This window comes from Acanthisitta chloris, unplaced genomic scaffold, assembly GCF_000695815.1.
Source record: "Acanthisitta chloris isolate BGI_N310 unplaced genomic scaffold, ASM69581v1 scaffold1960, whole genome shotgun sequence".
In the NCBI taxonomy this organism is placed as follows: Eukaryota; Metazoa; Chordata; class Aves; order Passeriformes; family Acanthisittidae; genus Acanthisitta; species Acanthisitta chloris.
Genome location: NW_008650879.1, coordinates 1 through 11,665, shown reverse-complemented (window position 1 = coordinate 11,665; position 11,665 = coordinate 1). Strand labels below are relative to the sequence as shown.

At 54.6% G+C, this 11,665-nt stretch overlaps 1 protein-coding gene across 1 annotated transcript in view; it reads right to left on the bottom strand.

The window, feature by feature from the left end:
- Positions 1-9,438, bottom strand: part of TNNT2 (troponin T type 2 (cardiac)) — an 11,487-nt gene extending 2,049 nt beyond the window's left edge. The window contains exons 1-14 of the mRNA XM_009070484.1: positions 9,397-9,438; positions 7,905-7,915; positions 7,748-7,765; positions 6,976-7,005; positions 6,113-6,169; positions 5,546-5,578; positions 5,027-5,062; positions 4,727-4,748; positions 3,564-3,624; positions 3,309-3,425; positions 2,605-2,682; positions 1,715-1,825; positions 1,195-1,304; positions 230-320 (exon numbers count right to left, since the gene is read on the bottom strand). Of these exons, the coding sequence (XP_009068732.1) occupies positions 230-320; positions 1,195-1,304; positions 1,715-1,825; positions 2,605-2,682; positions 3,309-3,425; positions 3,564-3,624; positions 4,727-4,748; positions 5,027-5,062; positions 5,546-5,578; positions 6,113-6,169; positions 6,976-7,005; positions 7,748-7,765; positions 7,905-7,915; positions 9,397-9,434 (813 nt within the window). The 5' untranslated portion in view covers positions 9,435-9,438. The remainder of the gene's footprint in view (positions 1-229; positions 321-1,194; positions 1,305-1,714; positions 1,826-2,604; positions 2,683-3,308; positions 3,426-3,563; positions 3,625-4,726; positions 4,749-5,026; positions 5,063-5,545; positions 5,579-6,112; positions 6,170-6,975; positions 7,006-7,747; positions 7,766-7,904; positions 7,916-9,396) is intronic.
- Between the last annotated feature and the right edge of the window lie 2,227 nt (positions 9,439-11,665).

Here is an 11,665-nt window from a genome sequence, read left to right as displayed (position 1 = left end):
CCCCCGCGGGTGGGGTAGCCACACCTCCCACTAGCCCAGGCTGCTCCAAGCCCCATCCAGCCTGGCCTGGGACAGGGCTGTCATGTGCAGGACACCTGTGCAGTGCCAAGCAGAGGTAAAAGGAGCTGTGGATCAGCTGGACAACCCACCTTATTTCCCAGCTGGGGAGCAGAAGGAGCAACCAGGAAGATGGAGGGCAAACAAGCCCAGGGAGCACCTGGGGACTCACCTCATATTTCTGCCGCTTGAACTTCTCCTGCAGGTCAAACTTCTCAGCCTCCAGGTCACGGATGTTCTGCCACAGCTCCTTGGCCTTCTCCCTGCAGGAAGAACCAATGGGTGGCAGGGCAGGAAGGGGATTTGTCTCCCAGGAGACAGGGGGAGTCAACAGCCTCCCACTGCTCCCCCAGGATGGGCTCTGCAGGCTGTTTGCCCAGTCAGGGATGTGTTAGCCAGGTGGAGATGCCAGACCCACACACAGACCAGAGCCACAGGTGAGGTCAGTATGGGGACACACATGTCCCACGTGTGTGATTGTGGTTCCCTCAGGACACACATGTCCAAAATGTCCACGCATGTCCCACACATGTAAGCATGATTCCATGTGGACACACATGTCCCACATGTGTGAGCATTGGTCCTTCTGGGCATGCATGTCCCACCCATGTGCCCAAGGCTCCCTGAGGACACACATGTCCCAGCCATGTGATCATGGGTCCCTGGGATACACATGTCCCACGTGTGTGATCTTGGCTCCCTGAGGACACACATGTCCCAGCCATGTGCCTGAGGGTCCCTGGGATGTCCCAGCCATGTGCCTGAGGGTCCCTGGGATACACATGTCCCACGTGTGTGATCTTGGCTCCCTGAGGACACACATGTCCCATATGTGTGCCTGTGGCTCCCTAAGGACACAGGTGTTCCACACATGTCCCGAGGCTCCCTGAGGACACACACGTCCCAGCCGTGTGCCCAAGGCTCCCTCTGATGGTGGTGTCCCCAGCTGCAGCCTGGCTATGGTGTGCCAGCAGAGCTCCTGTTCCCAGCAGTGTCACAGGCTCTCCCAGCTGTGCCCTGCCCCTCGTGCCTGGCTGCAGACCCCACATTGCCCTCCCCAGCCCAGGGTGCTGCCCCAGAAGGTGGGACCCAGCCCAGAGCTCCTGCCCTGGACATCCTTCTGCAGCCTGAGCTCACCTCAGCTTGTCCTCACTCAGGTGGTCGATGTTCAGGGGTTTCCGCCGTTCACTGAGGATCTTCTTCTTCTTCTCCCGCTCTGTTTGCTTCTTCCCACCCTTTTTCTCTGACTGAGAAACCATCAGGCCATTGGAGGGAAGGGAATGTGCCCAACCTTTGCTCTACCCATCCCCAGTTCTGCCCCAACACCCTCAGCTTTTGGCACTCCAGAAGCATATGAGGTCCTCAAGGAAATTTTGGCAACAGTGGACAAGACACTTCTGTGCCCATCCCCATCCCTGTCCCTGAGGCAATTCTGGAGCTGCCCTGGCCAGCATGGCACAGCAGAGCTGAGCTCACAGAAGCTCTGAGCTCACTTCGGCCCTGTAACCACTGCTGTAACTCAACAACTGTGACCTGTCTTCTGCTCACAGAAACCACACCACCGAGACCACGCTGAGTGCAGTGAGGTCAGCCCGTGGTCAAGCCCTTGCCAGAAGCACCAGCAGCTTAACTGTACCCCCCTGGGGCAGGATCACACCTTCTGCATGTAGCCTCCAAAATGCAGCATGTTGGAGAAAGCCTTCTTCTTCCTCGCTTCCTCCTCAGCCTTCTTCCGTGCCTCCTCCTCCTCCTTGCGCGCCCGTTCTTCCTGCCAGGGCCAGAAGTGGGTCAGAAGTGGATGGACAGACACATCATCAGCCTCCCATCAAAGGGACTTGGCAGTGCTGGTGGCAGCAGCTCAGTGTGAGCCAACAGTGTGACCAGGTGGCCAAGGAGGCCAAGGGCATCTTGGCCTGGAGCAAGGACAGTGTGGCAGCAGGACTAGGGCAGTGCTCATCCCCCTGGACTGGGCACTGGGGAGGTCACAGCTCAGTGCTGGGGTCAGGTTTGGGCACTCACTGCAAAAAGGCCATTGAGGCACTGGAGAGAGTCCAGAGAAAGGCAATAAGGGCAATAAAGGGCTAGAACACCTGAGGAAGGGCTGAGGGAGTTGGGTTTGTTCAGCCTTGAGAAGAGGCTCAAGGGTGACCTCCTGGCTCTCTCCAACTCCCTGACAGGGCTTGAAGAGAGGTGGGGGATGTCTCTGCTGCTGTGGCTGCAGGGAGAGGACTAGAGAGAATGGCCTTGAGTTGAGACAGGGCAGAGGCAGAGCAGATGTTTGAAAAAGTTTTTCCCTGTTAGGATGTTCAGGCACTGGAATATTGCCCAGGGAGTTGGTGAAGTCATCATCCCTGGAGGTGTTTAAGAGGTGTCTGGACCTGGTGCTGGAAGATACAGTTTAGGGTTTAGTGGTTCCAGCAGTGACAGGTTAACGGTTGGATTTGCTGATCTTAGAGGTCTATTCTAATCTTGATGATTCCATGACTATTCTGCCATGGACTGTCCTGCACACCACACACAGTTCCCAGTTCCCTGAGAGACACTCACAGCCAGTCGAGCCTGACGCTCCTTCTCCCTCTCACTACGGATTCTCTGCTGCTCTGCCCTCTCCGCTCGCCGCTTCTCCTGCACCAGAAGAAGATATTGGCTTGAACACCCCATGGAATCTGCATCTTCTCTGTCCCAAGGGACACATCCCTGACCTCAAAAGGCCTGAGAGCCCCAAGGGTGGATCTGCTGCTCCCACATCTCTCAAGGAGTATGTGGACAGTGCCCATGGGGAATGTGTATTGTCATGAGGCACCACAGGGTCACAGCAGCCAGACTAGAGTGTCCCAGGGACCTGAGGGAATGGCCAGATCTGTGTCAGGGGAGGTTTAGGTTTCATATTAGGAAAAGGTTGTTCCCTCCAGAGGGTGTTTGGGCACTGAACAGCTCCCCAGGGCAGTAGTCACAGCCCCAAGGCTGACAGAGCTCAGGGAGTGTTTGGCCAATGCTCTCAGGCACAGGGTGGAGTGTTGGGGTGTCCTGTGCAGGGCTAAGAGTTGGACAGCTGATCTTTGCGGGTGCCTTCCACACCAGGACCTTTCATGATTCTGATTCCCATGCACTTGGGGTACAAATTGGCTCAGATCTCAGGCTCTGTCCTGCAGGGACATGAGATGTCTCAGGTCTTCCTGTCAGGAATGTGAGGATGTGCCCACAGGGAGAGGGTGGAAATAGCAATCGAGGGGGGAATGCTGAAGACATACAATCCTGTCTTTGAGGGACAGGAGCTCCTCTTCCTCCTTCTTCCTGCTCTCAAAGTGAGCTTCGATGAGAGCCTGCAGCTCATTCAGGTCCTTCTCCATGCGCTTGCGGTGGATGTCCTGCATGGGACAGAGACAAAGGTGATGGCCACACTCCCCTGAGTGAGGCTCTAGGAGCTACAGTGCTGCAGGGCACAATGTGGAGGAGAAAGACGAGGGGATAACCTCATGTGGGTGGGAATTGAGGGCACAACTTACATCAAAGTCCAGTCTTTCCCCATCTGGGATTTTGGGAGGAACCAGGTTTGGCATGAAGACCCTGCAGGGGAAGGTGAGCAGGATGATGGTGAGGAGGTACCTGGGACAGGACAGTGCCTTTCATCCACTCACTGATCCACCCAGCCCTCCTTTCTGCACCTCGCAGTCTCCAGGGATGCAGAGGGAGCATATTGTGAGGACAGGGAAGTGTTCCCTGTTAGGGTGTTCAGGCACTGGAATAGGGAATTGCCCAGGGAGGTGGTGGAGTCACCATCCCTGAAGGTGTTTAAGAGGTGTCTGGACCTGGTGCTGGAGGATATGGGTTAGGGTTTAGATGTTACAGTAGTGACAGATTAAGGGTTGGACTTGATGATCCTAGAGGTCTCCTCCAACCTTGAGGATTCTGTGATTCCAATGCTTCTTGCAGAAAGTTGCCAGCTGGACAGCCTCAGAGGAAGACCTGTGGCATTCCCTGGAAGCACTCCAAGGCATCCACATGGCTGGAATAACTCTGCCAGCTGCAGACAACTTAGCCACGACCCTGTGCCAGGCACCCTGGGGCTGGCAGCCACCCCACTGCTCCCCCAGCAGAGCACACAGGTCCTGTGTGCTCCAGTGGGATCTGTCCCAGGGAGCTGGGGAACGTCCTCTCACCCTCTGAGGGCTTGAGGGAGGGCAGGAGATTCTCAGTAGAGGCACACAGAGACACAGAGGGATGAAGAGATGATGGCTGAGAACACATTTGCCTCCTGTAAGGACACAGGTTCCTGGCTGTGGTTCCCAGCCCTGCTCCTTCAGGCAGGTGCTCCTGCCCCTGAATGCTGCCACTCATGCCATGGCCAGGAGACACTGCAGAAGCAAGACCCTGGCAGTGCCATGGACTCAGGCTGGGTGCACACAGATGTTTTCCAGCTGCAGAGCCACAGGGCAGCTGACTTCCTCCCAAGGAGCACACAAAATGCTTCAAAATTGCTTGAAGACCTCATTCTCAGGATCCCCTTCACACTCTGTGCTTACTTGTCTGTTTCTCTCCCTGTCCTGGTCCCATCCTGCTTTCCTGGCCTGGAGATCTCCCTGTCCCATGCCCCCTATGGATCAGGGTGCTCTGCCCTCCAGAGCTCCCAGCTCAGACCTTGCCCCAGAGAAAACACCCCAATACTTACTTGGGCTTTGGCTTGGTTTCACCTGCAGGTGCCCAGAAGAGAGAGAGAAGCACAAGGTCAGTGGCACAGAGACTTTGCCTAGCTCCAAACCCCATCCCCTGAGCCCACCCTCCCTGTCCCAGCAGCACAGTCTGTGCTGTGGCTCATCCTGCAGCAATGAATGTCTGTCTGTCTGCCTGTGTGCCAAAGCCCAAGGCACATGTTGGTGCTCCTGGCTGGGCAGAACAGTGCTTGGTGCCTCCTTACACAGGTGAAAGGAGAATCCCTCCCACCCCAGCAGGGACAAGGATGATACTTCACCTTCCCCAGGTTCCTGCTCTCGGTCTCCCTCTCCACCTGTGGAAAACATGATGCTTTGGGTGCTGGTGGCCAGCCCTGCTGTGCACCCTGTCCCCATGGGGTGGTTCAGCCAGGCTGTGCCCTCTGTCCCATGCTTGTCCCCACTGCAAACCCAACCCCATCCCTCCATGATGAACAGAGAGACAGCAAGTCCCTGATGGACATCCTCTCAGATAGACCAGGAGAGACCCAGCTCCTCTCCAGGTGGAATCCAGACAAGCTTTACCAGAGCTGAGGCTGTGGAAGAAGCAGTGCCACCCTCTCCTTCTGTGTTTTGGGTGGATTTCTTCTCTAGGCAGAACAAGTCTGTCCTTCCTGCTGCCCCTGCCCTACTGGAGGACAGGGCCACGGCAGCTCTGTCTCATTTACCACAGATTCTCTCCCTTCAGCAGCAAAAAAACCATTCCAAGGGCTCAGTGTCTTGGAGGACTTGAGTCAGGACTGAAATGGCCCAAAGCATCTCCTCTGCTTCTGCTTTACCTTCTCCTGGTGCTTTGGTTTCATCTTCTTGTTCTGTGCCAAAGGCAATGAGGAGAACATGAGCATCCCTGGGGGGTGAGGGCAGCCACATCCCCCAGCACAGAGGGGTCCCAGCACCCTAACCCACGGGACTCAGCTGGGATCTGAGCCTGTCCCACCAGCTGTGACAGCACAGGCTCACACATCACACCCTGCCTGCCCCAAAGCCACCTCATGAGGTCCAGTGCTCTTTTGGTGGAGACACACATCAGAGCATAGCCTCAGCTCTGGAAATCCCCCCTCTAAGGCTATGGGGACCCCTTGGTGGCACAGACTTGACTGGAAACATCTCTCTGGATCAGCAACCAGCAGGAAAAACCAACATGCTTGCAGGGCCAAGGCACATCAGGGAAGGACATCTCAGCTCTGAGACCCCATTACTGGACACCACAGATCTGGGGGAGAGCTGCCCCTCTGTGCTACTGCCCAGGCCATGCTGGGCCATCCCAGAACCCACCTGGGACCCCCCTGGGGCAGAGCATGGCCCCAGCCAAGCCATGGCATTTCTCTGGCAAGGCCATCACTCACCTTCTGCCTTGGCTTCTTTGGTCTCCTCCTCTGCCTCCTCTACCTGATCCTCCTGACCTGTGGAATAAGTGGCAGTGTGAGTGTGCCAGTGCTGCTCCCACTGGATCCCTAGGGATCCTGGTATCAGGACAACTGTGGCATGGAGCCAGCTGAGAGAGACCCAGGGGAGACATAGCCACAGGAGAGAGAGAGAGTTGGTAGGAAAGCAAAGGGCTTGGCTCTAACCTTTTTCCAGGGGCTGCTCTGTGCTTGGGCAGGGCAAGAGAAATAAAATCAGTGAAATGAAAGGATTTAGAGCCACCTCCTGGTTTGCCCCTCATTCCCTCTTATGATAGCCCAATGCTATCATTCCTTCAGACCCCAAGGAGAGGGGAATGATTTCTGTCGCTCTTCTCTAGCCAGCAAAGCCCAGGACCGACTGGCACTAGAGAATGTGCCTTTGGCACCTTCAGTCTGATTTGTGGCACTGTTGGAGCTTTTTCCACTGGAGGGAGCAGCATCCCCACAAGAGTTCTCCCCTGGAGCCAGAGCCGGGCTGGGGCCCACAGCTCCAGCAAGGCAGGAGGGAAGAAAAAGAAGACAGCAAAGATAAGAAGAGAGCAAATGGGTGTATTTGGTTGGTAGACATAAGAGAGATAGAGAGCAAATGGGTGTATTTGGTTGGTCGACGTAAGAGAGAAGTCACAGACACAGCAGCAGATACACAGCACAGCAGGGCAGGACAGGCAGTGCAAGGAGTCAGAGAGAGAAGTGGAAGAATGAAAGAAAACCATTTCCCAACCAGGGGGAGGCAAAGGACACACCAACCCACGACAGTCACAGCAGCAGTGGAGAGAGGAAACAAAGAAAGGTGCAATAACTACCGTCCTCTTCCTCTATCCATTCTTCCTCTTCTGAGCCAGGGAGCAGGGAAAGGAACAAGTGCAGAGGTTAGTTGGATGCCATGAAGCTGAGGAGCTCTGAGGTGCATGAGACAAGGACTCAAGCACTGCAGTGGTTTCCCCTCACACCTCTCTCTGCTGTTAGCACTCAGGATGTTATGCCCTGCAGCAGCAAGAGGCTCAGCACAGCCCCAGCACAGCCCAAACTCCCAGCCCAGCTGTGCCCCAGAGCAGCTGTGGACACCATGGGGTTTGGGTCTTCATCAGGCTGAGGCAGAGGGAGGTTTGTGCTTGAGCATCATGACACACACACAGCTGAGGCTGCAGCTCCCACTAGGTTATTGGGCTCACACCTCTGCCAACACCTGTCCTGCATCCCCAGACCTGCTTTGAGCCAGGGGATCACCTGGAAATTCAGGCTGGTTTTCATCCTCCTGATGTTTCAGGTGGAGAAATCTCAAACATGGCCCCAGGCATTAGAATGGGCTGTCCAGGGAGGTGGTGGATTCACCATCCCTGGAGGTTTTCAAGCTGAGACTGGATGTGGCACTTAGTGCCATGGTCTAGTAACCATGGTAGGGTTGGACTCAATGATCTTTGAGGTCTCTTCCAACCTGGTTGATTCTATGATTCTATGATCTGCCTTGACTGGCCATGATTTGCCCATGGCAGCAAGGAGCAGATCCCCACAGCCCCCTGAGCAGCACACCAAACAACAACACTTGTCTTTGGTCCTTGCAGGTGAAACACTTACCTTCCTCCACATACTCCTCTTCACAGGGCACACGTGGGCACAAGAGAGAGGGAAGGGAAAGAAGACTCAGGTTATTGAAGTTACTCTGATCAGGTTTTGGCCTCAGGGCAGCTGCAGATGCTCCAGATGAAGCTGCAGATGCTCCACATCCTCTTACCTTCCTGCTCCCTGCAAACAACACAGATTTGAGGAGTTACATGAATCTGCTCTAACAAGGCACAAGTGTCTGGCAGTGAGGCCAAAAATGTCCTTGGGGCAGGTTCCCCTTTCTCCTAGCAATGGGCAGTGAATGCTGGGCAGGCTGCTGGGGAGGTGAGTAACGTCCTAAGAAAGACATAGATCTGCTGGAGGAAGTGCAGAGGAGGCCATGGTGCTGATCAGGGGAGTGGAGCACCTTCCCTACGAGGACAGGCTGAGAGAGTTGGGGCTGTGCAGCCTAGAGAAGAGAAGGTTGTGTGGAGACCTCAGAGCAACCTGCCAGGAGCTGAAGGGGCTCCAGGGAAGCTGCAGAGGACACTTGGTTAGGAACTGCAGGGACAGGACAAGGAATAATGGGGAGAAATTGAAAAGGGAAATTTAGATTAGATCTTAGGAAGAAATTTTTCCTATGAGGGTGGTGAGACACTGGCACAGGTTGCCCAGGGAGGCTGTGGGTGCCCCAACCCTGGCAGTGTTTCATTCCAGGTTGGCTAAAGCCTTGAGCAACCTGCTCTGGTGGGAGGTGTCCCTGCCCAGGGCAGGGGGTTGGGGCTGGGTGATCTCTAAGCTCCATTCCAACACCTGAACATTCTACGAAACTCTGAGAGGTGCCAGTGGGGACAGGGACCAGACCCAGGTCACCCTGCAGGTTGGAGATAGCAGGAGCTGAAGAGCTCAGCTGGCACTTTGACAGGGTCAGAGCAAACCTTCAGGTTGCAGCTTGAGAGGATGGACTGACCATGGCCTGGAATCCCAGAAATGGGCATCTCACATCCCACCCTTGCCCCAAAATCCTTCCCTGACCTTGAGGAAGACAGACTCTGTCCTTGGGTGTGCCCAGGGGACAGATTGCTGACCCTTGTGAGTCTGTTGTGGCATTAAAACACAGGATGATTCAGGTCTACTTTTTCTGCTGGTGAATGAGAAGTAGGATGTGTTTGGATTGATGCCTATGACTGTGCAGTGCAGATGACAAGACTGGATGTGGCACTTAGTGCCATGGTCTAGTAACGGTGGTAGGGTTGGACTCAATGATCTTTGAGGTCTCTTCCAACTTGGTTGATTCTATGATTCTATGATGTTGAGCCTCATGTCTCCAGGCTGTGCCTCTTGACCCAGCAGCCCTCACCAGCCAAGGCTGCTCTCAAGTTTGGGCCTTGGGGAGTGATGCTCTGGACATGGCAGCACAAGACTGGTGGGTTTTCCCAGCTCTGTCTCACTGGTTTAGACTGCTGCATTTAATACAGGAACTATCCCTTGTCCCATCTGTGTGTGTGTACCTCCTGACCCAAAATTCACTGCTGGGAGTCTGGCACTGCCATGGCAGCAGTGCAGGTGGGAATGAGGGGTGTACTACGAGAGCCAGTGTCCCCCAAACAACATCTCTAAACAATACTGCAACTATGTGGGAATAAGGAGTAAGAAAAGGTGTTGAAAAACACATCACTTACTGCTCATACTCCTCAGTGACCTCCTCAGTGTCCGACATGGCTGGTTACCTAGCAGAGTTCAGGGCAGATTGGAGAAAGGGAGGGTTAGGGGCTGAGATAAGCACAGCTTGTCCTGCAGCACCAGGACATGGCCACAGAGATGCTGAGTCTCTCCAAAGCACTTGGAGCCCTGAGCTGGCCCCAGCCAGGCTTGCCAGTGCTATCTGAGCAGAGATAAGACTCCCTGCTCTCCTCCAGTCCCAAGAGCACAGCTCCCCCCACACAGGAGGCAGGAGATTAGACACAGCCTCATGCAACACTGATAACTGCTGGCAGGAGTTGTGGCCAGGCCATGCAGCACATCAAGGCACTCAGCTGCCCTCACCTCAGCCCTCTCAGGGGCTGTGTTTGCTCAGGGGGCAGGAAAATCACCCCATTATAACATTCAGCTTGTTTTGCTGCCTGACTATTCTTAGCTCAGCTGAAAGTGTCAGGGATGGCTCATTACCTCACATTTACAGCCCTGCAAAAGACCTTGGTGAGACCTCCCAGCCCTCAGTGCTCTGGAAAGGGGCAACTGGGCTCAGCAGCAGCATTTTTCTCCTGGTGCTGGTCCTGAGCCTGGGCTTAGCTAAAAGGAATAATTCACATCCTGGTTTAGCAACAGGGCTAAGGACTGCAGAAATGGCCTTGCTCAGCTTCCCAGCACAGCCTTCTCCATCCCAGCTGTACTCAAGAGGGCTTTGCTCATCATCCCACTTCATCTGTCTTCTACCCAATGCTCCACTGTGATGTCTGCTCAGACCAGCCCCATCTCTGGGCATCCCAGAGCATCCCAAAGCATCAGCCCCATTCCCTGCACAGCCTGTGCACTGCTCAGGTTCGTGCCAGACTTCAGCAGAGCTGAGATGCCACAGGACAAGGCAAGGCAGCTCTAGAAATAACTTCCATGTGCTGAACCACCTGTTCCCAGAGCAGCACCACTTCTCCTGCTGCTGGGAACAACTGGTCCTGGCTACATCTGTCGAGCATTCATTACCCAGGCTCCAGGGTTGCTTATTCAAGATGCTGAATGCAGGATTGGAATCCTCAGGCATGGGAAAGAGGCATTGCAGGAGGGTTCCCTCAGCATTCCCACGGCTCCAAGGGGTTGTCAAGTCTCACTTCTGAGCAATGACTCACAAGGTGCTTTTGGAGACAAATGAAGTCAGAACTTGGCCATGTCTCCCTCAGGGTCACCTCCTGCTTCTGCCGTTGCTGTTCCTTTTCCTGGGATCTGGGCTGGCCCCAAGCAGCCTCCAGCACCATCCCCTCTACCTCTGCTCCTCCTCGAACATCAATCCCTGGCCCCACTTCTCTCCCAGGCTCAGCATGGTCCTGGTACCCCAAGTTTGGCCAAGTCATTCATGTGGCCTCTGAGCAGTCAAGGTTTCATGTTGTCCTCACAACACAGAGAGACACAGGCTCTGCCCTGGTCACCACAGTGCAAACACAAGTAAGCTCATTCCTACATTTCCATTCCTCTCCTCTCTCATACATCACTACATCCCACAGAGCAGAGGGAACAGCAACAAATCCAGGGCTGTTAAGGAAATACACAAGGAAAAAGTGGCTCTAGGAAATATTCATCCATTCTCTGCACAGAAACAGATAAAACTTTCCACTGGAAATCTTGTTTTGGTAGGATTAGGAGAACCCAACAGATATTACAGAGTTAAAGAGAAAACATTGCACATGTTGATTGCAAGAAATCTCTCATCATTTGTTATGTATTAAACAATCCAGGTACTCCCCCTGCTCCTTAAAATCCCTTCTCCTTTAGCTCAGGGTTGGCTGAGCACACCTCTAGGGCTAGTCCTCCATTATTTGCAATCTCTGCTTTCCTGCAGGGTACCCAGGCATGGAGCTCTCATCTCCCACCTCTGTGTGCATCATGTCGCTGCTCCTTTTCTGTTTGGCAGGGTCAGAACATGCTCAGGAGCATCTCACCCCTAACCCACCCCATGGGCTGCCAGAGAGCCAGGGCCAGGCTGGCACCACATCCCTCCTGCCCCGTCCAGAGACACGGGGAACAGATCTATGAGATCCCCTAGAACCAGAGCAGCCAAAAACCTTCTCAGCCACCTTGGTAGTGGTACCCATCAGAGTAGGTCCAAAGGCATTGGGCGAGTTGCAAATACAACCTGGTGGAGAGGGTCCTGGTGCTATATCCCTGGGAATGCCTTCATGGCAGGAATACATCCCAGAGCAAGAGGCTTGGGGAGGACCCCGAGGCAAATCCTCCTGGGTC